The sequence below is a fragment of the Gouania willdenowi genome, chromosome 17, assembly GCF_900634775.1.
Source record: "Gouania willdenowi chromosome 17, fGouWil2.1, whole genome shotgun sequence".
In the NCBI taxonomy this organism is placed as follows: domain Eukaryota; kingdom Metazoa; phylum Chordata; class Actinopteri; order Blenniiformes; family Gobiesocidae; genus Gouania; species Gouania willdenowi.
In genome coordinates, this window is record NC_041060.1 from 7331508 (window position 1) to 7359047 (window position 27540).

General features: G+C 37.4%; 4 protein-coding genes across 5 annotated transcripts in view; 3 read left to right on the forward strand and 1 right to left on the reverse strand.

The window, feature by feature from the left end:
- dnaaf11 (dynein axonemal assembly factor 11) overlaps window positions 1-748 on the reverse strand; it is a 45743-nt gene extending 44995 nt beyond the window's left edge. Inside the window, exon 1 of the mRNA XM_028472642.1 lies at window positions 720-748. Coding sequence (XP_028328443.1) covers window positions 720-729 — 10 coding nt within the window. The 5' untranslated portion in view covers window positions 730-748. The remainder of the gene's footprint in view (window positions 1-719) is intronic.
- Window positions 749-1348: 600 nt separating this feature from the next.
- Window positions 1349-10588, forward strand: LOC114479131 (zinc finger protein 45-like). Of its 2 annotated transcripts, XR_003675956.1 has the most exons (5): window positions 1349-1978; window positions 4397-4506; window positions 5654-5825; window positions 7488-8335; window positions 8422-10588. XR_003675956.1 is itself a non-coding variant. In XM_028472640.1 (4 exons), the coding sequence occupies exons 1-4, from the start codon at window positions 1702-1704 to the stop codon at window positions 8264-8266; spliced, it is 1338 nt and encodes a 445-aa protein (XP_028328441.1). In that variant the 5' UTR covers window positions 1349-1701; the 3' UTR covers window positions 8267-10588. The 2 variants fall into 2 exon arrangements, 1 of the variants encoding a protein (XP_028328441.1); XM_028472640.1 differs by having other exon boundaries at window positions 7488-10588.
- Window positions 10589-12679: 2091 nt separating this feature from the next.
- Window positions 12680-16081, forward strand: LOC114479133 (zinc finger protein 35-like). Its single transcript, XM_028472644.1, has 3 exons — window positions 12680-13128; window positions 14156-14210; window positions 14525-16081. Exons 1-3 carry the CDS (start codon window positions 12805-12807, stop codon window positions 15436-15438), a joined length of 1293 nt encoding a protein of 430 aa, XP_028328445.1. The 5' UTR covers window positions 12680-12804; the 3' UTR covers window positions 15439-16081.
- A 3465-nt stretch (window positions 16082-19546) lies between these two features.
- LOC114479134 (transcription factor che-1-like) lies at window positions 19547-25570 on the forward strand. Its single transcript, XM_028472645.1, has 4 exons — window positions 19547-19962; window positions 21452-21549; window positions 21625-21703; window positions 24067-25570. The coding sequence occupies exons 1-4, from the start codon at window positions 19692-19694 to the stop codon at window positions 24867-24869; spliced, it is 1251 nt and encodes a 416-aa protein (XP_028328446.1). The 5' UTR covers window positions 19547-19691; the 3' UTR covers window positions 24870-25570.
- Window positions 25571-27540: the final 1970 nt, after the last annotated feature.

Genomic DNA, 27540 nt, shown 5'->3' on the forward strand with positions numbered 1-27540 from the left:
AGCAGCAGAACTTTAAAGTCTATTCTGAGGCTGACTGGGAGCCAGTGTAAAGACTTTAAAACTGGACTAATGTGTTCTAACCTCTTTGTTCTGGTTAAGACCCGAGCTGCAGCGTTCTGAACCAGCTGTAGATGTTTGATGCTCTTTTGGGGGATTCCTGTCAGAAGACCATTACAATAGTCCAGTCTGCTGGAGATAAAAGCATGGACCATACTGTAAATCTGTTGAACTTAACATTTATGTGATTTTGTCATTAAATGTCTTTGATTATCATATTGATATTCATTTTATTTCTTATAATAATTAATAGGCTTGGTTTTAAGATTATATTCAGTAAAAATAAATAAAAATAAAAAATGTTTTACACATTTAATTTGCCACTTCTGATCATTAGGCACAAATAACCGGATTTAAACTTATAAACTGAAACCTTATCACATTTTTACAATATACTTTAAATAATTTGGTGGATAATTTACTTCCTACTTAATTTAATCTTTAGAATTAGGCCAATTTACCAGTTCTATAACTAACGGTATCGCAGCTGCTCATAACTAACTGTACTGTACTTACTCTCTAAATACGTCAAATCGCTCCGTTCTTAAACTTTTTTTTTTTTTAGCTTCAGCTACAAATAAACAATAATTTAACTAATGAAAGCAAACAACAATAGTAATTTATGTTTTGGTTAGGTTTAATTGCTCGTGTTTTTTGTTTACTGTAAACCATCTTTCTTCTTCTTGCATTAGCTGTTACTGTGGTGTTATGGTATTTGATGTTTCTATGGAAACCAAATGTTTGCCGCATTTAGGTGTTATGGGAAATCTTACAACTGAACGGGATCTGCGGCGGAGAAAAAAAAACTAATAAAATGATACTTCCAGTTTAATAAATTATCAGTCTTGTAGATAAAGAGTTACTGGTTTTGAAATAAGGGTTGCGAGATATTAAACGAGGCACAAGTCAGCTTTATTATGCTGTTGTACAGCTTTAATGATTTATTTTAATCGACCAGTGGATTATTTTATGCAGCAGTGGACAAAATAGTTGAGGATTTTTGTAATTTTCTTTTTTTTTTTTTTTAATTGAACAAGTACAGATACAAACAAAAAGGCACCTTTCACATTATTACAGATTATAGACAACATTGAAAGACAAAAAAGAATGAAAGGGTTTAACAATGTACTTATCAAACAACAGATTGGGCTATTGAAAAATATCAAGTTTTTTCATAAATGGAACAAGTCTAGAGGCATTTCTGCCATAAAGAAGAGATGAAGAATTGGAAAAAACTTTTCAGAGTACAGCAAAGTGTTTTGTTCTGAAAATATTAACCGGAAGTCTTTTAACATGGTTTTGCCATGTTTTGGTTTTTCTCCGGTTTTTAGACGACTTTTAATTCCACAATTCAAGCAAAAAGCTACTGAATTAGGGTGAACGGTTCGATGTATATTTGTAATTGAAACGATAAACTGGCAGTTGTAATAATTTTTTTCACCTTTTAACAGTTTTGTAGCTGGACGCAATCATGCATATCTGGCAACCCAGCTAACGAGGACACGGGCTAGCAACTAAACAATAGCAAACGCCCCTCGGGCACAGGAAACATCGTCAGGCCGCTAAAAGCTCATCATTAGCGGGTCATTTCTGTCCGAAAAGCACCGCTGGTTTTAAATAAAAACCATATTATTGCTATCCGAGATGACGGCCCGGAAAGCGTTACATTCACAGCTGGGCTCCATCATGGAGGCTCTCACTAAGGCGGCTGTAGCAGAGATCTGTGAGCTGGTGGATGAAGGCTACGCGGTGCTACAGCTGGAGATCAGCCGCAGTCACGAAGAGAACGAAGCTCTGAGGAGGAAGATGGAGCTCATAGAGTCCATCGTTGCCCGGGGACACCGAGGGCTCAACCTGGTGCTGGACTACCAAGGACTGGAAGAGGAAGAGGATGATGATGATGAGGAGAAGGTCCCCATTGGTGAGGTTTATTTATTTATTTCAGAACCAGGACCCTCCAGTACATTTCAGATTTAGACCATCTTTTTTTTTTTAATATTCGGATTAGAGCTGGGCGATTGGACCAAAAATCATATCTCGATATTTTTTCTGAAAAATGACAATATATGATATAATTATCGTTTAATTTATTTTAGACAATTCTAGGTTAAATCTGCTGATGCAAAATGTCACACAGGCACATTTATTAACAAACAACTATACAAAATGTGCCACTTTTGGCTTTTTTGCCTATAAGGGACAGAACGTGTGAGTGAGTTATTTATTTACTTAGAAATCCATCTAACTGTGGTTTTCATGCTGTTCTGAGAACTAGCGAAAGTGGCGACTCCTAAAACAAGTATTTTAAAACAAAAGAAGCTATAAATGTTAGGGATGTAACGATTAATCGTAAGGCAGTTAAAAATCGATTCATAGGTATCAAGTTTCACATCGATGCTGTGAAAATCGAATCGCAGTACTTTTTTTAACCAGCAGATGGCGCTATCCAGAAGTGTTGGCGGCGATTGAAATCTGCTAATACTTTCTTTCTGGCCGCCTTCTACTCTTAAACATGTTTATAAATGATTCCTTACCCCTTTAGCACCGAAAGAATATCTGTAATATTACGTGAATATCTGTAAAAGTCATGTTTTTCTATTAGCTCTGTCTCTTCTTCACTGCAAGATATCTGCATGCCAACTGACCACTGGGTTACCAGCGCCCTCTGCTGGTTCAAGCAAATATCTGATGTAAATACAGTGCAATGACTGTTTTGTTTTTTTTTTTTAAGTTCAATTGTTAAGGCACAAAATACATTTTCAGTTGCACTTTTAAAAAGAAAAAGAACTATTAAGCAGTTTTGTATTGTTTACTATGGAGCCAGAATTTAAATAATAAGCTTCTTCTTCATTTGTATTATTCTTTTATTTATTTCATTCAAGATTTATTGTTAGTTAAATTGCATTGTTTTGAATAGTTTATCAAGGGATTCTTTTGACAATGAACAATAGTACAGTATTTTCCCAAAAAAAATAAAGGAATATTTTTCAGTCATTTATATACAATCCCATTTTGTAAAATAAATTGTGAGAGAATCGTATCGTTAGCCCAGTATCGTCAATCGAATCGTATCGGGAGTTGAGTGAATCGTTACATCCCTAATAAATATATATGCCAGAAGCAGCAAGACAACCCCAAAACCTCAGTGAAACTTCACCATGTTTAACCGTAGGGACCGTGTTCTTTTTTTTTGTTTTTTTTGAAGGCCTCATTTCATTTTCTATTAACAGTACAATGATGTGCTTTACCAAAAAGCCAGACTATATTTTGCCAAAACGTACCTGAGGAAGCCAAAATCCTTCTGGGAGAACGTCCTGTGGACAGATGAGACCAAAGTAGAGCTTATTGGTTCAGTTTAAAATTATGAATAATTAAAATCCATTATTCAGACCAAAAACAACACTGTAGTTACAGGAAAGGCAGAAAGCTCCTGACACTGTGAAGGCATAAGAGCTTGAGATTATTTATGATATTAATCCATCGTATGATAAACTGACAGCGCTGTGATCAGGTGAACTTTATTACAGCACACACGTTTCTATTCACGTAGACCTCTATCACACACACACTGGGATGAGAGTGCATTGTTTCATTGTAGTATGTTCCCGCTGATGCTGTCAGCCTCACTATAGCATATGAATGAATGAATTAATGGATGACTTCACCCGTCCGTGCATACAGAGACACAGGCTTCATCAGCTGGCTGTAGATCAGTTCATCTTTCCTAAAGGATGTCATCAGTAAATTAAATGAATGCATTTATCCATTAATAATCTTTATTCCCTAAACACAGCTGTCAAATCACCAACCAGGATCTTCTAACAATGGGCAGGTCGTTTTCTTAGAGAACTGATTGGTCAGGAGGCGGGGCTTTAGTACTTGCTCAGGTTAGTCGTTCAGCCTAAGTTACCATGGTGATTTAGCTCCGTGAGACATTAGTGAGCTTCGTAGGACAGCACACACTGATTAAATCCCGGAAGTTAGCACGATAAGAGGTAATTTAGCTTCGTAGCTTACCCCGAAAATGATGATAGAAGTGATCTTGATTAGAACATAAACTGAAAATACAAGAATCAGCCTCGGTCCCACATTAGGAGGGAAATAAATCTATTCAGGAGGCATTAAATACTGTTTCATTCCACTTATTTACAAAATGTGTGTTATCACTCATTCATTCCATCATTATGTTCTATAGTTGTTTTTTCACAGAATTTTGACAAAATGTTGAAGTCGTACTTGAGCCAAAGACGTTTGAGAACCACTGTGTTAGATAATAAGAAAGTTGATCGCATGACAACTTGAAATAGTTGTGTCTTTTTGTGTTTATCTTGTTATCCAGAGTGCCCTGAACCAGCTGCATTATTGTGCTCCAAGCAGCCAACGGCCTCAACCCTGAGGAGTGCTTCACTGGTTCCTAACACAGAAGTGACCACAGAGGCAATTAAAGGGGTGAGACATAGAGCCCTGCTACTTCCTGACCCTGTCAATGCTGCACATTTATACTGAACAAAAATATCAACGCACCAACCAAAAATGTTAAGTTTAGTTGATCTATAGTGAAATATGCTCAACAATTGGAGCCGTGTTTCCATTACCCTTGGAAAAGCGCAAAATCTAATAAGCGCAAAAAAAAAAAAACTGGTAATGGAAACACCTGAATTTAAAAAAATAAAAAACACTTCAAAGTTTTTAAGCTTTCATGGATGTTTTTCCAGACCTTTTGATATTGAAATGCATCGCAACGGGAACACTTTTTCCTCGATTACACGTCCAAAACAACAACAAAAACAATTGATACCAAAAATTCATTAAAATGACCAGAAAATATCTAAAATGACAATGAAAACGTACATTTTTTTTACAAGTTTTATATTAATGCTCTGATCAGTCAATATTCTGAACGCTGACATGAATCTTGATAACACTGGCCAATATTTAATTTGTTGTCCACGTTTTATTTCATGAATTTTGGACAGTTTTATTTTGCTGGATTAAAAGTCACATTGGTGTTGCTCTATCAGGTTAACTTTTTTGATCCATCGCCACATGATTTTATTTTATTTTTTTTAATGTACAGGTGTTTCAAAATTATTTCTTTAAATAATCACATTTTGAAGAGTTTATGTAAGGCAGTAACCTAATCTGCCCTGAATTTTGAACAATGTGGACCTAATATCCAGGTCATATGTTTTTACCTTTATCAACGTCAACTATTCAATGTACACTAAACTTTTGTAACATTGAAAAAATAACTTGTTGGAAAACAATTTTTTTTAATTTAAAAACCTATTCTAGAAGAGAAATATTTACAAAAAAGATCAATAATGTAATCATAAGCATGAAATAAGATGATTATTATTATTTTTTTTTAATCGAATAAGCACAAAAGCCTAATCTGAAAAAAATCCCAAAAACAGGTAACATTTTCGAATTCGGCGGTGCTTAAATTTCTTAAATCAGTTGTAAAAACAGAAAACCTTGAAAAAACATGATTTGTAATTCATTGTATTGATTGCCATGAGATCAGACGAGTTGCCCATCCCTAATTTAACGTATAATATCAGGTGTTCATTGCTTTAATATCTTCCCGTGCCAGGATTCCTCCTCAGTGGAACCTGCAGTGAATCTGCAGCAACATTCAGATGAGGTTGTTCTCATAAAGGAGGAAAGGATTAAAGAGGATCTGAATGAAAACCACATGACAGAAGAGCTTCTGCTGATTGAAGATGGTGAAGAAATGACCTGCAACAACGCACACAAACACAACAGTGAGTTGGAGAGTTTGTTTTTTGTGTTTGGTTTTTACATTAACGAGATTTATCCATAACGAAAAAGTGACTGTTGATATCTTATTTTATTGCTTGTAACTGAGGGTGTAAGAAAAAAAAAAAAGATTCAGCCATACATCGCAATATTTCACCGCGCGATTATTGTTTCGATCCAGAAAATGTCCAAATCGATATTTTTAATCATGTTTCTTAACGAAAATAACATTTAATTGCGCTAACATATGCATAGCATGTAAACGCCTGGTCACTGGGTGTCAGTGAACCACATCAGACCTTGTTAAACTACCTCAATCCTCAATACATTTTAGCTTTATTTTCATAAAACATACTGGGCACTTTTATAGATGTATTTTTACTTTAAAATAAATAAATACAAAAATTCACAACATTGACAGAATCAGAATTTGTTGTTAAAAATGTAATTCGACCATTTGCTTTTGATATTGGTACTTGAATTTCCTTTATTTTTTAAAAAATGAAAAATTGTATTTCATACCATTTTGTACTTGAAAAGAGATAATTTGTAAATATGGATGTCGCAATATATCGTGATGTATAAGGTGTTGTTTAGTTCCCGGTAGAGCTGGGCGATTTTGCCAAAAAAAAAAAAATCTCAGATTTTTTAAAGAAAAATTTGAGTTTCAATTCGATTTTCAATTATTTTCTTTCAATGCACTTGAAAATTACTGCAGGCATCAGATATATTGTCAAAAGTGCAGCTTTATTGCTGTGATTGTTCTCAAGAGTTAAAATGCATAGAACAATCCCAAAATAAAAATGTCAAGCTTTAACCCAGGTTACAACATATAACATTAAAATTAAAAAAATAATAAACTCTTCCCTTAGCATCTCAGCATAGTGTGAATAAAAAAATAAAACATGCCTGTGGCACACATGTAGCCTACTCAAAGGGTAAACACATGTAAACAAAGAGGGGGCTGGCTCACATCGTGCTATGGTAACCCACAAGGATGGAACGCTAAAAAGTCTGAAAAAGCTGTGGTGGGAACAGTTTTTTCTTTTTAAACTCGAATTAGCAAAATAAAAATAATCTGATCTATAAATTCGATAAATCGATTTTTTTTTTTTGCCCAGTCCTCCTTCTGAGATATATTGTATTGTGACATGCGAATCGTCACATTCATGTCAGTGCACACCCCTAATATGAACAGTTTGTTTTTTTATCTGTTTTTATTATTATTCAGTTTTTATTGTAAAACAAAAAGAAAACGCTGAATATTACAAAGAATGAAAAACATCACTGGTTGATTTCTTCATTAACAGCTTTTGTGCAAAAATATCAAAGATGAGTAAAAACTCGTGAAACACATCAATAGACTTAAAAGCACCCTGACAGAACGCTCCTGAGAACCAGAGCGCACCCCAATATTCATAAATAAGATCTGAAAAAAATCTTATTCATGGTAAAAAAAAAAAGTTTGACTTTATTTTTATCTCTTTCAAAAATTTCTACTTTTTAAAATATTACTTTTTAACTGAATGTCCACTTTCTTTCCTTTAAAGATCAAATTTATTCACAAACTTAAACTTTTACAATTCTTTGCTTCATTTTCTGATTTAAAAAAAAGTATCTTATGAACACTAATATGAACACTATTTGGTTTTTGTGTCCCGGAACAGATGTACGACCGTCGGAGCCCGATGATAGCAACGAAGGCCCGTCTGGGATCAGCGTCACATCTGCACCAGTTGACGTACAGATGTGGAACCAGCACCGTACTGAACGGGCGGAGCAGCAGGATCAGCAGCTCAGCAACCAGAGCTCCTCCTCTGACATGGTGTTTGATTTATCCGGCGAGACAGACAGCTATTCTCCAACCTCGACTCATACGACTAAACAATTCCTGCGTACGTCTGGAGAATGTGCGACGTCGCTGTCTGCCACTTTAGAGCTGAAGCAAGACATTTCCATGGTCAGCTCCCGCCTCCATGACGCAGACATGGATTTGAGCTCCTCGTGGACAAACCAGGCTCTACAGAGTGTAATGGCTCATCGGCCATACTTAAAACCAAACCACAGGTTGCCAGTTTTGGATAAAACCTCAGATTTTAACGCTCCCAGTATCCCATTAGCGTTTGCTCTGAGTAGCTCCGGACTCGACCCAGCAGAACTCAACAAATACAGCCGGGACAGACGCTTCACCTGCAGCTACTGCGGCAAATGTTTCATGTCGGCTCGAAGCCTGGAGACCCACGTTCGCGTTCACACCGGGGAGCGACCGTACAGCTGCGCTCAATGCGGGAAACGCTTCACGCAGTCGGGTCACCTGAAAACGCACCAGAGCGTCCACACTGGGGAGCGACCGTTCGCCTGCGAGTTCTGTGGGAAAAGGTTTGCGGGCAAACAGAACTTAAGGATCCATCAGCACAAACATCACCACCTGACTGAAGCAACCTGATCACTGACGAGTTTTAGAACCTAAAGGCAAAACAAAACAACAAGCTGAGGATTTTGACTACTACTGTGTGTAAGTCTACACGATTAATCGATTTAAAATGAAAATTGGAATATTTATTGAATCGGAAAATTGATTTCTGGTATGAGTCTCCGCAGGCCGTCTTTGAGCTGTGCTCCTACAGGCCACCGTAGTAATTGGCGCTACCCAAGCGGCGTGGAAAAGGATTCCAGATGTGGTGGCATTCCACGTTGCTAAGGACATGGTCCCTTTACAAACTACTGAAAAAACAGGTTTCAAACACATTTAAAGTGATAGACCCCCACTAGAACCTCTTTTTAAATGTGAATTTTGTGTGAGGTTCTTTAAAGAGTAACTAAACCCCTGCTGACCTGTAACTAGGGGGGAAATTAAAAAAAATGCCTTGATTACGGGCGTTACTGCTGTAGCAGTAAGACACGCCCAGTCAGGCAGCCGGTTAGCGCTGTGCGCAGTGACGGACTTTAATACACACACGCATAGCGAGTTCACACTACAACGGCAGGCACACACAGTCATGACATGAAGCTCACACACAGCCCTGCTCTCCCACCACCTCAGACACACAGTCCGCACACACACAGAGACAGACGGAAATACACACACTATGTGTCTGTACATACACACACTATGTGTCTGTACATACACACACTATGTGTCTGTACATACACACAGATTGATGAACCCTCTGATAAGCGCAGAATCTGTTCTTTATCGAAGAGAGGACTTCCGCATTAGGGCTGTCAATGATTGGAGGAAGCCCCCCTCCCTCCTCTCAGCTTTTATAGGAGGGGCGGGGCCAACAGTGAAAATAGGTGATGCATGATAATGCATCTCAGCCAATAGCTAAATTCAATTGTAATCGCCGGAGTTCAACCCTTAGTGACCAGTAGCTCTGACATTTTACAACTAAATACGCAAAATTAAAATACTTTTACGAAAATGTGAAGAGTGGGACTAGGATCAATCAACAGCACTACTTAATAGCCAAATAGAAAAAAGTGAGTTTAGGGTTTAGTTACACTTTAATGCCAGAGTTTTTCTTACGTTCCCTTTTCAAAAATCCTTAGGGATTCATTTTTGGTTGGGAAGGATTTAATATTCTTTGTTGAAGCTTTGCAGTTGCACTTTATTCCCAATACAGAAATTTATTTTCACTTTTTAATTAAAAGAAAATACTTGAAATAATTTAATCCAGTGTCTTTTTTTTTTTTTTTTTTTTTAAAGGGGGGGGGAAAATCAAGTTTTCAAAGTAAAAATCAGGATTTTGTTTTGAGCTAAAATCGTGCCGCCTTAATGTGTGTACAGTACTGCTTTTGTTAAAATGTAACTAAACCCCTGGGTTTTTACTGACTTACCTCTAGCGGTATTTTTTTTAATGCCTTGATTATGGGCGGGGCTCCTAGAGCAGTTACGACTCGCCCAGTCAAAGCAGTCCCTCCCCTCGGCTGCACTAGGAACACACAATTTAATTTCACTTATTTATTTGAATTAGTACATTACATATTAATCAATGTGTCAGCAAAACAGCATCAACATAAATATGCCTGACTGATGACAAAACATGATACCACATATATTATTTAGTATTTACTATAACAAACAACAGTCAGGAGATAAAAGAGCCCAATAAATAAGTACAATATTATCTATGGGTGCATGAACTGATTTGAAGGTTGGATAATTGCCACAGTTTCTGATGTTTTCTGGAAGTGTATTCCATAATTGTGTGCCTCTGATAGACACTATATGGCTACATTTAGGACGTTGCCTTTGTACTACACAGTCAAGGTTCTGGTAGGTATTACAGTGTGAGGTTTTTTTTAAGTATAAAATCCATTAAAGGTGGAGGGGCAAGCCCATTTAGAACTGGTTAGAGTTGGACCAGGATCAATCAACAACACTATTTCATACCAAATACATATTTATTCAGCATGTTTTGGGGTTTAGTTACTCTTTAGGAATACATTTTCTTCAGACCTGATCTAGAAGTTAATCTTACCTCAACTAGAACGTGGACTGATCTCAGGTCCACTTTGACTGTATAAAATCACAAAGCCATCCTAAAGCAGTGGTCTGTTCTCTATATTTTCCAAAGCATGTTTCATACGTGGGTGTTCATTTGCATATAAAAGTAAGTTGGATAACTATTGCCTTTACTGTGTGATTGTGAAGCTTGCCTTCCAAGAATTGAGTTGGCACGCAGAACGTGTACGGATGTTCTTCCTCAGATCATGGTCACTAAAAACTTAAAGCTATTGGAGACAATACATTTATTTATTTATTTTTAGCAGTGTAGACCTCATAGATAAATGGAAAATATTTTGTTTGGAAAAAAAGAAGTAAAAGTTGTGGGATGTAGAGACGGATGCATAGAAGTGTTTCTTTCAAATTCAGTCCACGCACTAATGTTCACATTTACCTCAGTAAGAAGGTCCTGGGTTTAAGCCCTGGGGTGGACACTTATTATTTAGGTCCTTTCTGTGTGGAGTTTGCATGTTCTCCAAACAAAAAACGTGGCTGTTAGGTTGAATGGAGTCTCTAGATTGCCCATAGGAGTCAATTTGAATGTGGAAAAAATGAAAATTACATAAACAAAATATACAAGACTGATCAAAACAATAAACAACGTTGGCAATCAAGAACTAAAACCAAAATAATTCATATTCAAATTTCCAGTAATTTGGGAAGTTTTAGCAGATTGAACAAACCTAAAATGATCTATAAATATTTTTAACTCATCTAAAAAATGTGAAAAGCATAGCTTCCTTTTTTTTTTTTTTTTTTTGCCAAAACAAAAAATTTGTGATACAAAAATATTTATTTTTATCCTTAATTTTCAAACCAAACTTAATCTGATAAAACTTGAGATTGAAAACCAGAATCCTGACCCGAAATCCCTGTAATAAAATCCAAAAGTCTTTGTACTTGCATGTAATGATAATAATAATAATATTAATTAAATATTAATTAAAAAAACACATTTACTCAAAACAACATTAAACTTTTGTTTTAACTTGCATAAGAAATCCTTAGATGGATGGGTTTTTTTATTAAATGTATATTATATTGAAATTGACTTATTTGTCAGATTTTTGATATTGGTTTTTTTGTTCGTTTCGTTTTGTTTTATCCATTTTAATTAGTTTGTTCAAAATTAAATAAATAAATAAAATGTCACATGTATGAAAGCCCATTACCGCCAGTTAAAAACAAAAAAGCTAGGAAAAGTAAAAATAATAATGATAAACTAAGTCATAATTAACTTAAGAATTTTTAAATATTTGACTTTTCCCAAGTTTTTTTTTTTTTTTTTTTTTGAATGGTGGCATTGGGCTTCAATATGTATTAATAGTTTTCTTCAACCCTACTGACTACCAATGGTGTATATTCAATCTTTATTTTATTTTTCTGTGTATATGTAATCATTTTTGCCTCTCTGGTCACTAGGGGCCGCCCCCTCAGTTTGAGACAACCCGTTCGTAACGTGCATAGACATTATGTACAGTAGGTAGACGCCACATTGACCGTGGAGGAACACGTCAACAGCGCCGCCATCTTGAACCGGTGGTGGTGGAGGCAGCGGTGCATGGACATTACGCCAGAAAGAGGTATTTCTCAATCTCTAAGTAGTTTATTCGTTGAATTTTGAACCGATTTCCAAACTGTTTTATTAAAAAAATAATAATAATAATTAAAAAAAACGTCACACAAGGTGCATGGATATATTTTGATACAAGGTGCATGGATATATTTTAAATGCTGGTTTTACCACTCAATACTTAATCTCCACACCCATTGAATATTTCAGTTTTTTGGCTACAATAATTAATAATGATGTAGTAGTGATAGTGATGGTTATAACAATAATGACAAAATAATTTAAGAATCCAGTAACAATAATAAAATAATATTAATAATAAACAATATTTATTAATAATAAGATAATATAATAATAAATTAGCAACAAGAATAATAACTGAGAATACCAGGAACTATAATATACAATATAAATAACACAATAATATGAGAATGATATTTATAAGAATAGAAATAATTATACAGCAGTACAATTATACAATAATAATTGTCAAATGCAATGTATAGCCTTGATGTCAATAAAAAAAAACCTGTGCACAGCTGAACGTTTTCTGGGTTCCTTTCCTATCTATCTATCTATTATGTCTGACGTTTGTTACAAACAAACCTCGTGAAAATTGTTTTAGAGTGATTTATGATAACTTTAATTGTGTCAGCACATCATTCCTCTTTAAATGTAATGAACTGGAGGAGCGATTGCCACCGGTCCAAGATGGCCGCCTTGTAGCGCAGCAGTCTATGGTAATGTGTAGTACTAGTAGCGGAAGTGACGTCAGATAAAGAAGGAAAACAGTCTGCCCACTCCAGTGGACACGAACGGCTCTACTTAAAACAGATAAAGGCTCCTATCAGAGTCTTTATTCCGCTCCGCAGCAGCTCGGTGTAAGTAGTCAGTTGTCCGGATGTCGGTGCTGAGCAGCCGGGTGCTCCAGGAGCAGCTGTCCCTCATCATGGGGGCGCTCACCAAGGCGGCGGTGCTGGAGATCTGTGAGCTGGTTACCGAGGGCTACGCCACCCTGCAGCGGGAGATAGACCGCAGACACCAGGAGAACGACGACCTACGGAAGAAACTGCACCTCATAGAATCTATAGTGGTCCGGGGTAGCAGCGGAGGACAGGCGGAGGGGAACCCGGAGGTTACACCGTCTGTGGCAGAAGCACCGTCTACGAAAGCCCCGCAGAGCGCACGTGATGGAGAGGCGGACGGAGGAGGTAGAGTGCAGGAGGTAAATAACGGAGTCAAGAGTGGGTTAAAGTGATGCTATTCATCAAGAGCAATAGGCTATATATAGTCATAAATTAAAAAAAACAAAAACATTTTGAAATAAAAACAATTTTGATAAATAACAGACAAATATATAATATGGCCATTACATTTTTAAATAAGGTAATATTATTAAGAAACACGTTTTATTATTCTTAAATGTCTATTTCCACAATGGTCTTTTATTTCATAATGTCCTTTTTCACAATGGCCTTTTTATTTCATAATGTCCTTTTTCACAATGGCCTTTTTATTTCATAATGTCCTTTTTCACAATGGCCTTTTTATTTCATAATGTTTTTCAGCAGAATAACTTCGGTCTGTCAATCAAAGAACATAAGGCGGAGCCAGTGAAGTGATTGGCTGAGCCTTTACACAGACATGAGCAGCAGCACTTGCAATATCGATTCGTGGAGAATTATCACTAATGCTGAGAAGCCTGAGGGCCACGAGTGCATCACACGTTTTAGCAACACAGTGTCATCCTCAACTCGTCTCATATTGACCATCGGTCAGGACCCCTTAGCATCAGTGTTCGACGCACGGGGTACCTCTTTGGTGTTTATTTTCAACGCTGAGGGTCCGTGTTCCTCCCACAGGCAATGAAAAACATGGCGGACATGTATATAGTGGGCGAATAGAATAGTTTTGAAGCAAATGGTTTAGACTCAATTTGTCCTCTGAATGATCATTATCTTCTGATGAACATATACAGCAACTTGCATTTTCATCTCTGCATTAAATTTTGATATTAACTGGGTAGAATATCACAATATATCGTGACATCGCAATATTGCATTGTGACATGTATCGTATTGCAAAATCCTTGCCAATACTCACCCCTAGTTTCGGTTGGCTTATTTCGGTGGGAAAGTGTGAATTTTGGGTTTTCCACCAAACATTTTGATTTATCACTAGTTTTATTGTGGCATAAAACTATTCCTTGAGATCAGTGTGACTTATTTATTTCCTTTTCCTGTGATTTTCAGCTTCCAGACGTGGTTCTGATCAAAGATGAGGACAGTGATGACGATATTGAGGAGGGTGAGTGGAAATTGAATATTCTCGCATTTACAATCGATGCGAATATTTCTTTTGTTCCAAATCAAAACTCTTTAAAGGGCTACTGGTAGGTTTTTAAAATTAGGAATAATCCTCGGTTTTTTTCTCATCCAATTGGTGTTTTGGGAAATTTATGCTAATATTTCAAAAAACAGACATTGGGTTGTAGTATAAGAATGATCTCACTTTTAATTTTATGCAATTCTGCAGTTAATGGAGTTTTGGTTTAAAAAAAAAAAAAAGTGCCATTGTTGATAATTCTGTTTATGAAAGTTATGCATGATTTTCTATTACAGAAAAAACATCTGCTGAAGGAGCGACGGCCAGGGAACGAAATGCATCGACTATGAACAGCTGGAGCGTGAGGAGAGTTCAGCCTGGGAAAGAAGACGCAGAGAGGAAGTCGTCTCCTGAGCAGATAAAACCATCCACAGCTACTGCAGGAACACAGAAGATGATTGTGTCCTACACTCTTGGCTCTTCTCTTCCTGAATCACCTGGATGCTCTCGACGTTTAGCTGTGGATGTGGGGAGGGATGCTGTGGAGTCTGCCTGTTCCCTTTCCTCACAGATGGACTCTGATATCCAACTGATTCAGGAATGTTCTATCGCTCGATCCAACTCGGAGAGACAAATGTTCTTTCGCGGCAACTTAGCAGTGGATTCACAAACAGAAGAAGTGGATGTGAATGTTGACCCAACGTGGACCAAACAGCCCAAAATCTCTATGAGTTATAATCAGTTTCACCAAACTGACAACATGGACGGAGACGCTTTTGGACTGAAGCTGATCAGCGTCTCAGGCTCCACCTCCACTGACTGTCATCTCTCTGAAGGCAGCAACTCTACCTTTGAGTACGACGAGGGCGACATGATGAACTTTGCCCTCTACAGCGATCAGTCAGGCCCCGCCCAGCAGTGTGAGGGACAGCCGGGGTTTAAAAAGAAACGCTTCATCTGTTCCATCTGCAATAAGACCTACGCCACGGCGCAGAACCGCGACGTGCACATGCGTCTGCACACGGGCCAGAAGCCGTTCGCCTGCAGCCAATGTGGCAAGAAGTTCACCCAGTCATCTCACCTGAAGGGACACATGAGCGTTCACACCGGGGAGCGGCCGTTCGTCTGCTCCATCTGCTCCAAGAGCTTCATCGTCAAATACAGCCTCAAACTACACATGAAGAACTGTCACCCTCCTCCTGGGCCCTGAGAAAACACACCCAGGGTTGTTCTTGGTTCTTTATACCAGGGGTTCACAACCCATTTGGGGTCTCCAGTTGCTTTCAAGAAACTAATAATATTTTCTGAACAATTTGAGCTCAATCTTGCTTATTTTTCTGCAACTACACCAAACTTGTCATATTTTCTCTGCCAATCGCAGAGCGGTGAGGTTATGTTTTACCCTCCGTTTGTCTCTGTCTGTCAGTGTGTTAGCAAGATAATGTGAAAAGTTATGAACGGCTTTGGATGAAATTTCTAGGAAAATAGATAAATGGGATAAGGAACGTGATTACATTTTGGTGATGTTTTGGCTACCAAAATAAAATATAGATATATATATCCCATCCACACTGTGGAACTTGATGTCATAGGTTCTCTCAGAGTCAACAGCTCAATGTTGACAGGTTGAGCTAAATTTAATCCAGGTAATCCTGAATTTACCATGTTACCATGACCGGAGCGTGTTAGCTGAGCTTGAGCTGCTTGGCAGAGGTCTGCGCTCTTAAATGCTTTTCTAGTTTAACCTATTTATCACTTTTTTTGCCATGTTTTTGCTCCTTTTATTGCATTTTTGCTACATTACTCTCATTTCTGCCACTTCTCCATCACATTTCAATGCTTATTTTTGACAATTTAACCCCATTCAATGATTTGTCATGCCCATTATTTGCCAGTTTAAACAAATTGTTCCTACTATTTTTTTCCAATATTGAACTTTTGAAGTTCAATCCTTTTTACCATTTTTTTGTTCCATATTTTAACCTATTTATCACTTTTTCTTGCCATATTTTTTGCTCCATTTAACATATTTTTGCTGCAATACTCCCATTTTTGCCTCTTCATCAAATTTCAATGCCTTTTCAGCACATTTATTCACACATTTAATTTCTGATTAAAACAAGGATTTACATCTTTAAGATGACTATATACTATGGCATAAATGAGGATGAACTTCCTGGATAACAGTGGATATTATTCAGATGAACAAATAAATATGGTTATCACAGATTCATAGAACAATGGACCATCATGTTGCTGACTTCATGGATGGACCCCAAAAATATTTCCCCTTTATTCCTCCTTATAGATGGCCCTGTCTCCACATGACTGTTCTTAAATGTTCATGTCTGTCTTCAACCACCGTCAGCTACAGTGGGGGGGTCCCCGGTCTCTGGCATCTTTATTTTGGGGGTCGCAGGCTGAAAAGGTGAAGAACCTGCTTTATAAATCTAATGATGTAATGTTTTTACTTTGTTTAGTTTGTTTCATGTGTTACAGCAAAGGGCAGCACGCTGGTGAAGTGGTTATCATTTCTGCCTCACAGCATCAAAGCTTTGGGATTCAAAGGTTCCTCTTGTCTTCACAGAGCAACACTTACAATACTGATTTTTTTTTACTACATTTATTAATGTTTGAGGTTGCATCACAAAATAAAAACAGAAATTTGTAGCATCTGTTGTTCATATGTCATTTTTCAATTTTTGCAAATGGGTCCCTTATTCATAATTAAATACAGATTTTTACCATCAATTAAAAAAATCACCACAAGGCACAACCAGAAGTTTTGACGGCGGGCGGAATCTGCTACTACTTTCTTTCTGGACGCCTTCTACTCTTAAACATATTCATAAATGATTCCTTAACCCTTTACCACTGAAAGAATATCTGTAATATTAAGTGAATATCTGTAAAAGTCACATTTTCTATTAGCTCTGTCTGCTAGCATAGCATCTCTTCTTCACTGCAAGATATCTGCAGGGCCAACCGACCACTGGGTTACCAGCGCCCTCTGCTGGTCCAAACAAATATCTGACCTGAATACAGTGCAATGACTTTTTTTTTTAAGTCCAATTGTTAAGGCACAAAATACAATTTCAGTTGCATTTTTAAAATGAAAACTATTATGCAGTTTTGCATTGTTTACTATAGAACCAGAATTTTAATTAATAGGCTTCTTCTTCATTTGTATTATTCCTTTATTTATATCATTCAAGATTTAGTTTTAGTTAAATTGCAGTGTTTTGAATAGTTTACCAAGAGATTATTTTTACAATGAAAAATAAAAGGTAAATAGTACAGTTTTTGTATAGTTTTGAACCCCAAAAAAAATAAAGGAATATTTTTCAGTCATCATATGTCTACAGTCCCATTTTGTAAAATAAATTGTGAGAGAATCGTATCATGAATCGAATCGTATCGGGAGTTGAGTGAATCGTTACATCCCTACAGTCAACATTTAAATAGACATTTCACAATAAAAAACAACCAACAATCAATGCCACTAAAAATACTATGATAATGTAAAATACTGTACAATAAAGAGTCACAAAAGCACATAAAAATACTATAGGGTCGATTCTGTACAATAAAAAGTCCATACAAAATTAAAGTGCCTTGTTTAGATTCATCACAGCTTGTGGGAAAAAACTGTTCAAATGGCGAGCAGTAGAACATTTGATGGAGCGATTCCTTTTCCCTGAAGGGAGCATTTCATAGATGGCCCTGGCAGAATGGCCTGAAGCGTCATTCACGATGGTGGTCGGAGGGGCCGATGGCGCACTTTGGCAGCCTCGCCTCCGTCAGTCTGCCCCAGGGCAGCTTTGGCTACAATAGTAGTTTACCACCACTAAGTGTGGAGTGAAAGGATAATCCCTTAATTCTGTAAAGCATCATTGAGTGTCCAAAAAAGCACTATATAAAATTGATGCATTATTACTATCATTATATACGGTTAAAGGTGCAGTCTGCAACTCTTATAAAAGTGACTTTTTGTCATATTTGCTAAAGTTGTCACTATGTAAGGACAGCTTTACATCAAACTAGTAGTTTGTGTGAAAAAACTAAAAAAAAAGGCTCATTGAGTCCCCCCTGCTGCTCCTGCAGCCTTTGGCAGATTGCCAAAGTCCCATTCACTGTCCCCGCCCCTTTCCCGGCGCTAGAGCGCCGTCTCTTTTACAGTGTATGGTCTGGAGGAGTAGAAGATGGAATTGGTGACTATTCTGCTTGAAAGGTAATTACTGCTGCTTGATTTACATTATGTTTGATTTGTAATTGTTACACTAAAAATCTGTGGCGCATGTGTTGTTCATATGTGCGCAGCAGCCTCCGTGTGCGCTGCTGTAAGTGACACTGTGTTGTTGCTGCTGCTGCTGAGGTGTGTGCACATAGAGAGGGAGAAGCACTGCAGTAATACGCTTTTACAGAGCATGTTATATTACTGTGATGTTGCTGTCGGACTAACGTTAGCTTGTTAACTCCTCTGAGGGAGGGACTTTGGAAAGTTTGGAGGCAGGGAAAGAGAGCAGCAAGGAGGGTGGGATCTGAGAGTTGCGGACTGCACTTTTAAGGCTTCTTGTGGGTGAACAGTTCCTATTATTTTTAAATGTTTAAATATGTATTTTTTTTAAAAAAAAAAAACAGAAAACCAACAGCATGGGGTGTCAAACTCATTTTAGTTCAGGGGCCAAATACGGAGCAGTTTGACCTCAAGTAGGCCACAGATTTTATGCGGGAAAACAAGTAATTTCAACATTATTGTGCCCTAGTTTGCACTTCTACGTATACATTACATAAAATACTAAATGTGTTAGAAACCGACAATATCCAAGCAATAAGTGACAGGTATCAGTCCCAACAGGATCTTCATTTTATCCTAGATTGTGTGACCAATTTCTATATAATTAAGGGAAATATTATGTAATAATTTGAGGAAAATTTAAGAATTCTGTGGGGATTTTTGTGTTGTTTAACATTAAAAATGACTGAAATCAAGTGATACAAGCACCGGGAAAACTGTGAGTACCTGTAAATATAGTTGAGTTTCATTTACACAATGATTTATGTCATTTTTACTTTCTCCTGCGGGCCAAATTGGATGCTCCAGAGGGCCATATTTTGCACCCGGGCCATGAGTTTGACAAATGCCATTGTAATTACACTATACTATAGTATATTACATTTTAATATCAATTTTAAATCTTTTGATAATTATCTGAATGTTAGATATTAACAGGTTAAATCTTTTTGTAAAAAGATAAAAACTAAAAGTAAAGAGATCCCATACAACGACTGCGCATGCGCAGATTGAATTACAGCATTCGTCACTTCCGGCTGTATATGTCTGTATTGTTAGCAATAGCATTGCTCTTCAGCTGGGAATCTCTTCCCTGGACTGTAGTTGTCCGTTATTCTCAGAGTTAGTGCCTCAGACCGGGCTGTGGGACCTTCACACACCGGTGAACAATGTCTCCTGCCGCTTCCTTCCACTCCCAGCTGGCCTCCATCATGGAGGTGCTAGCTAACACAGCGGTGGCTGAGATCTGTGAGCTAGTGGACAGCGGCTATGCCGTCCTCCAGCTGGAGGTTTCCCGCAGCCGCAGAGAGAACGAGGTGCTGCGCAGAAAATTGCGGCTCATGGAGCTCAAAGCGGCCCGAGGAGCCGCCCTGAGGGCCGTGGTTAACAACAGCAGCAGCGGGTCAAGGGTGGAGCAGAGGAGGACTGGGACACCCACAGGTAACACACGTATATGGCTGTGTATGTTTATGGAGCCCATTTTAAAACCCATTATGCCACTCTTCACACACCTACCTGCGGATTAGGGCCAATTTTGATTGATTTTGGGCAAATCAAGAATAAAGTCAACATTTCGATTATAAAGTTGAAATATAATGTTGAGATTAAGGTAAACATTTTGAAAATAAACTCAAAATACAGTATTGTGGAAAAAAGGCTAAGGTTTGCTAATAAAGTCATATTTACGGAAGCTGACAAGGGCCAATTCACCATATGACAACAAACAGCAGATCATGGTCGTCCATTGTTTCTCAAATGGGGGTATGTGTACCTCTCGGGTTACGCGATGGCACCACAGGAGGTAGTGAGCGAGAGAGAGGAAAATTTACAAATGAAAGCATTAAAAATATAAGGTTTTATAATGTTTATTTTTTAGTTAAAAATGATAATCATACTAAATATTACCAGCAACTCACAAAACGACAACAAAAGCACAAAATAAGAGGAAAAAATATACTGAATAATAAAAACGGACAAACAACAAAATGACACCAAAAACGTCACACGCACTAAGAGAGAACAATACTTCTTATTACCAGCATTTAAATAATAAAAAGACAAAAACAACATAATTCTGAGCAAAAAGTTTAAGAACCACTGCGTTAAACTATACTTCAAAGTTGCATTTAATAACAGATTCTTTCTTTTTTTTAGCTCATGAACACAGCGTTGTGATCTCTTTAAGGACCTCAAAGACATTTTACTAAGAACTGAATCTGTTCAGAAGGTAAAACCAGTCAAGTATGGTTGAGGTGGATCATTTGGTCCGTCTGTGGATATTGAGTAGCTATGGTAACAGATTAGGGACATGGTGAATCCGCCCTATGGGTTAGAGTTATGCTAACCCTTACATGTTAGAAATTGACAAATGTTTTCATGTCCGATGTTCAAAAGTCTTAAATTTTAACACATAATTATGATTTTATGATTGTAATTAGTCTCACATCTCAATATAAATTAACATTTGTTAAAAAAAAATTATAAACATGAGAAAAAGTAAATTTAATGAAAATTGCCTGTCCAACAAAGATTTTTTTTAAAAATAGATTGTAGTCATCTTGTGTTTTTGGAGTGATTTTGATTTTTTTTAGTCTGTTTTTTGTGTATTTTACTCTTATTTTGTGTGTTTACGTTGGGGGCCACCAGTTGCACGTCTGCACTAGAAAAAATAATGTACCCTAACCCTATGTAACTGATGTGGCGTTTTCCCCCATATATGTTCACTATGAAGTCGCTCTTAAATTTAATTTAAAATGGCAATAAAAAACTCTAGAATTTAATTAGACAAAAGCTGTAGGAACCCTGAAAACAACAACAGGACAACAGTGATCGATAAAGAAAATTCTGTGACTTAGATCGTTTAAAATTTCACGTGACCCCATGATCTCCTTAACAAAAGAGAACAAACACAGTGCGTTTCTTTTTCTAGTTGGAGTGATGCTGTCCCGCTCATCCAATCAGGATCCTGTACGGCGCAGCATCCCTGGTTCACTGTCCAACCCTGGACCAGTACGCAGTCAGGAGACGGTGAGTAGTAGACGGACAGAGAGAACCTCTCCATCATGGATCCTTCTTCTTCCACTGTGTCTGTTCTGATTCCAGCCGGCTGCTGTAGAGACCAGTGCAGTCATCAAAGTGGAGGAGATGGACGACAACTCATGGTCACAGCCTGAGACCCACAGTAAGTAACTCATTTCCTTTCATCCAACTGTTCATCCAGAGGATCTGATTCTCAGTTTCAAATTTTCCCCAGATCAGTTTCAGAATTGACCATTTCTGCGTCAGTTGAGCCTTTTCCTTTTCATCAGCTTTCCTTAATCAGGTTTTTAAACTCCTCAAAATGGTGCCAAAGATGCTTCATTGAGGAAACAATTGTTATATTTTTCTGCTGTATTGTCACACGCTGAAGTTACGCAAGATTTGGCGCAAGTTTTAACATTTGCTGAAGTTGCTTCACATTAGACCAGGGGTTCTCAACCTCGGGGTCGCGAGACAATGGGAGGGGGGTCTCCAGATGCCTTCAGGAAACTACAAATTTTTTTGGAATAATTTGAGCCCATTTTTGCCTATTTTTCATTCTTATTTTTGCCAATTTAACCACATTCACAATTTGTCATGCCCAATATTTGCCAGTTTAAACTAAATGTTACTACTAAATGTTCCAATGTTAATATTTTGAAACTTTACCACTTCTTTTGTTCATTTTTGGACACTAATTTGCAAGTTTTAACCAATTTCTGTGGTTTTTAAAATGCCATTTCCAACATTTTTTGTAACTTTTAACCCATTTTATTTCTGATTAAAACAAGGATTTACATCTTTTAGATGACAATATACTATGGCCTAAATAACAAACTTCCTGGATAACAGTGGATATTATTCAGATAAATAAATGTGGTTATCACAGATTAATAAAATAATGGACCATCATTTTACTGACTTTATAGATGGACCCCAAAAATCTCTGCCCTTTATTCCCCCTTATAGGCCCTGTCTCTACATGACATGCCATATTTTATCCTATTTTATTCACTTTTTCTTGTCATATTTTTACTCCCTTTAATGCATTTTTGCTACATTATTCCCATTTCTGCCACTTCTCTATCAAATTTCAATGCATTCTCTGCACATTTTTTCCCCTTTTCAGCACTTATAAAACTTTATAAACACCTATTGTTGCATATGTCGACCCATTATTGACACCTTAAAACCTTTTTCACCATGTCATTTGTCATACCCATTATTTCCCACTTTAAACTAATTGTTACTACTAACTGTTCCAATATTAACACTTTGAAACTTTTTGTTAAACACTTTTGTCTGTTTTTGTTCACTCTAATTTGCTTCTTTTAACTAATTTCTGTGTTTTTTTTTAAAAAACAATCCCCATTTCGACACCGTTTATTGGTCACTTCTACCCCAGTTTGTTAGTTTTTATAAAGCTGTTTATTTTAAATCATAATATGAAGTAAAATAACTGATATCCGTTAATACCAAAATTAAATGAATCAAAATACAACTCGTCAGCTTCCTTAATTTGTATTCACTTCCAACAATAATCACCTGATCATAATAAACAGAAAACTAAGACGTACATAGAACACAATTTAAACTTCATTTTAATGTTCAAATAAAGAAATGAGGAGGAACTCCAGTCTTTCAGCTCATTAACGTTTTTAAACCCAGTTTTATGAGTAAATAGGTAAGTTTTCAGTGTGGGTTGTTGGTTTGCTTTCTTAGTTCAGTTTCATTCGTGTGTGTGTGTGTGTTTAGTTTTGGGTTATTTTGTGAGGCAGAGAGTCGTAGAACATCCAACACTTAGCTTAGGAAGTCTTCAGTAGCTGAAGTGGAAGACTTCAGCTGTCATTCTTTCAGATCCAGTCTTCTTTTATTTTGAAAGCTCCTCTTATTCAGTCAGTTTGTAGGACTTTTTTAAGTCTCTGAAACTGGAATAGTAGCCATCAAACTCCATTTCTATTCCTGCTGTCCACTCTCTCTTCAGTTTGACTGATTTTTTTCTCCTGCCAGCTCACAGGTGTTTCTCATTAATTAGTCTCCACCCACAATTAGTCTCCACCCACCATACCTAGGTTCAGCTAAAACCTCTCCAGGTTTTTCCAGATTCAGCAAAACACATGTGTGTGTGTAGGCCTTGTAGGACTAACCAACACATGCTAATTGGTCATTTCTCGTCAAATATCAAGCATGCATCATAAGCTGGCACAGTTAAATAAATCTTTCCCCACGCAATGAAATTCTTTCTTTTATTCCAGAAGGTTTTCCACAGGTGCAAGGAAAGTTGATATGTGGTGAAGTAGGACGGTGGCACAGTTATTGCACAATGTGATTCATGTTCTATCATGATTTTTTATTTTTTGTGTGTGTCAAGTTATAGGCAGCCATTGCAAAAGAGTCAAAGAGCCACATGAGGCTCCAGAGCCGCAGGTTGTAGACCCCTGATCTAGGAAGTGTCTGCTCTTTGATCTCTGAGTCTGTTGTCGTGTTTGTGGATTCAAACGTATGTTCTACCTCCTCTCTCTGCAGAAGATTTCATCCCCGTGTCTGATGGACGCATAGAAACATACGATTTGTCTTCACCAGTCAAACAGGAAGTAGAAGACACGAGTGGCGCCGCGTCCCAATCATGGACCACAGGAGAAGTCAGTTCCACCTCTACGTACGTCCAGAAAAAGCAGCAAAGCAGCAACCACAGACCAGAAACCAGCAGTTATGAAAGACTAGTGTTTGAGCCCCCTGCCCAAACGCACTACCACACTACTACCCAGAATGCACTGGACCTGGATCCTGGCTGTTCCTCTGTGTTAAACAACAGCAACAATGTAAGTGATTCTGGCAGCAGCAGCAGCAGCAGCTTCTCCTTCAGCGTCAGTGAGACGAGGCTACAGCCCACAGGTGTTTCTGTTCACCAGCAGAGGGCGCCGACGTCCCTAGACGAGTCTGTCACACTGAAAGAGTCCGAGCGCAAGTCCTTCGCCTGCAACTACTGCGGTAAGAAGCTGGCCTGCCTCAAGAACCTGACCACGCACATGAGGGTGCACACGGGCGAGAAGCCGTTCGTCTGCATGCTCTGCGGGAAGCGCTTCTCCGACTCCAGCAACCTGAAACGCCACCAGAGCGTGCACACGGGCGAGAAGCGCTACAGCTGCGTGCACTGCGGCAAACGCTTCGCCCAGTCCGGCTCCCTCAAGGTGCACATGACTGTGCACACGGACTGCAAACAGTTCAGGTGCTCGTTGTGTAACAAGATGTTCATCTCACACAGCCACCTGCGGCGCCATCTCACCACCCACGCAGCAGAGGAACAGACGAGTAACGCAGCCCAGTAACCACGGCAACAATAGACATCAAACACTCAGACAGGAAGTGTTGCTGGTGGAACAAACCTGTCTCTAATACAGGGTTCTCAACCTTGGGGTCGCGAGACACTGATGCCTTCAAGGAACTAAGAATATTTTTGAACAATTTGAGCCCATTTTTCTGCAACTACACCAAACTTGCCACATTTTTAACCTATTGAACACCTTTTCTTGCCATATTTCTGCTCATTTTATTGAATTTTTGCTAAATTACTCCCATTTCTGCCACTTCTCCATCAAATTTCACTACCTTTTCTGCACATTTTTCTACTTTCAAGACAATTTCATTACTTATAAAACCGTTCCACCACTTTTACCACCTAATGTCACACATGTCGACCCATTTTTTTCACTTTTAACCTCTTCACCATATTTCATGCTTACAGTATGTTTTGCCAATTTAACCACATTCAGGATTTGTGATGCCCATTATTTGCCAGTTTAAACTAATTGTTCCTACTCATTTTTCCAATATTGAGACTTTGATGTTGAACCCTTTTTATCACATTTTTTGATCACTTTGGTTTGTGGCCACTGTAATTTGCAGCTTTTAACCAATTTCTATGGTTTTTAAAATGCCATTTCGCCACCTTTTCCCACCATTTTTGGTCACTTTAAACCTATTTTATTTCTGATTAAAACAAGAATTTACATTTTTAGGATGACTTTACTATGGCACAAATAATCATAAACTTCCTGTATAACAGTGGATATTATTCAGATAAATAAATAAATGTGGTTATCACAGATTCATAGAACAATGGACCATCATTTTGCAGATTTTATGGATGGACCCCAAAAATCTCTCCCCTTTATTCCCCCTTATAGTTTGGTGTTCAACCACCTTCAGCTACAGTGGGGGTCCCCGCTCTCTGGAACTTTTATTTTGGGGGTCGCGGGCTGATTTACACGACAAAGTCCATCTTCCCCACAGACTAAGGCCGTGTTCCAAATGTCGTACTAACGTACTACTCGTACTAAGATTAACATCAAAATTTGTACGACATGCGTTCACATTAGATAGTATGAAAAGATTGAGTATGCGAGAAATACCAGGATGTATACTATATCGGGACATTTTTTAAGTATGCTCTGTGGGCACAATAGTCATACTCAGTCATCCCATGATGCATTGCGAGCAGTACGTAAAGTCGGGACCAACTTCAAGCTAAAAATCAAACGTCCCCTTTTCAAAATAAAAGCATCTCTTCTTGTCTTCCATTCAAACACAGTTTAAGACTATAATCTGAGACAGGAAGTCACACCCATAATCAGGAAGTACAGCCCAAGGAAAGAAAATGGAGATGGAGGAAAAAAATAAACTCTATTTATATTATTCCTTTATTTTATTTTTTCCTCCTCTAAAATGTATTTAAACTATTTGTGCGTTCGAACGGGTCTTTTTTTTTTTATCCCTTGTAAAGATGAGTCAGTGATTTATTTGATGTTGGGTTTATTTTCTTTACATTACAACTGAGTTACACAACGCACTCCACCGTTATAGATCTATATGTGTGATGTCTTTAGGAAAAAAAGGTTTGGTATAGATTTCTACCTTGATACGTGACTTTTTCAAGGTATAAACTTGGCTTTTGTTGTGTTAACCAATAAAATGCAGATACATTAAAAAAGACTTGTTTCTAATTCAATAGATTTAAATGTTTATTCTATAATTTTGCAGAATATGATTATTTCCTCCTTCACATCTTTACTGTTTAGACCAGACTAGGGTAACTGGGGGCCACATGTGGCCCTTTGCTATAATTTTGTGGGGCCTTTAAATTACATGTTAAATGAAATGGGTTTTCCTTCTCCAAAAATAGATAATAAAATAAATCTGTAGATTTATAAAATAATTGTATAATATAATAATGTTGTATTTTATTTAAGATGATAAAAACATTTTTGAGGAAATTAGACAGAAATTCAACTCAAGGCACTATTTGGTGTCAGGCTGCAAAGAAAGAATAATAGATATTTATTTTTTTTAAACAGAAAAAGAAATGTATTTGTCTTTCACGAGTGTTTTATTTTGGAAAAATAACCACTTCCGTTTTGGAGCACCTCACTACTTTGCTTGACTAGACTCAATACCTGTGAATGCTGCAATAACACAAATATAATCACACAAACATGAATGTAGTTTCACTAATTACTTAAATAATAATAATATATATATATTTTACAATTCAATAAACAAAAATGTGAGAAATGGAGCATTAAAAAACCAGAACCATCATTTACTCTGAATAACCATTTTAATGCATCACATACAATAACTTTGATAAATGAAACTAAATATATGTTATATTTATAATACTGTAAAGCTCAAATCTTAAACCCAGCGCCACTAAAGGGCAGAGAAGACGTAATACACCATCACAACCACTCAAAATTGGAATTTTATCATCATGATCCAAACATTTAAAGTGTCTCTACTGTAACTAAAGCATCTTTGAAAACACTTTACATGACATCATATTTATTCTTTTTCTACTCAGCTCAAAAGTCTTCTTTGTGCCTTAAGTGGGTGTGGTCTAAAATGAGTTTTTCACAGTAGTTACACACAAATAAAGTGAATACTAAAAAAAGTATAAGTGCTATCGTCAGCATATTGCCATTGCAGTCAAAGAAACAATGC

What these genes read in the sequence shown, in the direction of transcription:
- LOC114479131 (XM_028472640.1), top strand. Translation starts at nt 1,702, where the DNA reads ATGACGGCCCGGAAAGCGTTACATTCACAGCTGGGCTCCATCATGGAG. An exon ending in CCACAGAGGCAATTAAAGGG is followed by an intron (nt 4,507 to 5,653) that starts GTGAGACATAGA and finishes TTCCCGTGCCAG; the next exon opens with GATTCCTCCTCAGTGGAACC. An exon ending in CAACGCACACAAACACAACA is followed by an intron (nt 5,826 to 7,487) that starts GTGAGTTGGAGA and finishes GTCCCGGAACAG; the next exon opens with ATGTACGACCGTCGGAGCCC.
- LOC114479133 (XM_028472644.1), top strand. Translation starts at nt 12,805, where the DNA reads ATGTCGGTGCTGAGCAGCCGGGTGCTCCAGGAGCAGCTGTCCCTCATC. An exon ending in GAGGAGGTAGAGTGCAGGAG is followed by an intron (nt 13,129 to 14,155) that starts GTAAATAACGGA and finishes TGTGATTTTCAG; the next exon opens with CTTCCAGACGTGGTTCTGAT. An exon ending in TGATGACGATATTGAGGAGG is followed by an intron (nt 14,211 to 14,524) that starts GTGAGTGGAAAT and finishes TTTCTATTACAG; the next exon opens with AAAAAACATCTGCTGAAGGA.
- LOC114479134 (XM_028472645.1), top strand. Translation starts at nt 19,692, where the DNA reads ATGTCTCCTGCCGCTTCCTTCCACTCCCAGCTGGCCTCCATCATGGAG. An exon ending in GAGGACTGGGACACCCACAG is followed by an intron (nt 19,963 to 21,451) that starts GTAACACACGTA and finishes TTCTTTTTCTAG; the next exon opens with TTGGAGTGATGCTGTCCCGC. An exon ending in GTCACAGCCTGAGACCCACA is followed by an intron (nt 21,704 to 24,066) that starts GTAAGTAACTCA and finishes CTCTCTCTGCAG; the next exon opens with AAGATTTCATCCCCGTGTCT.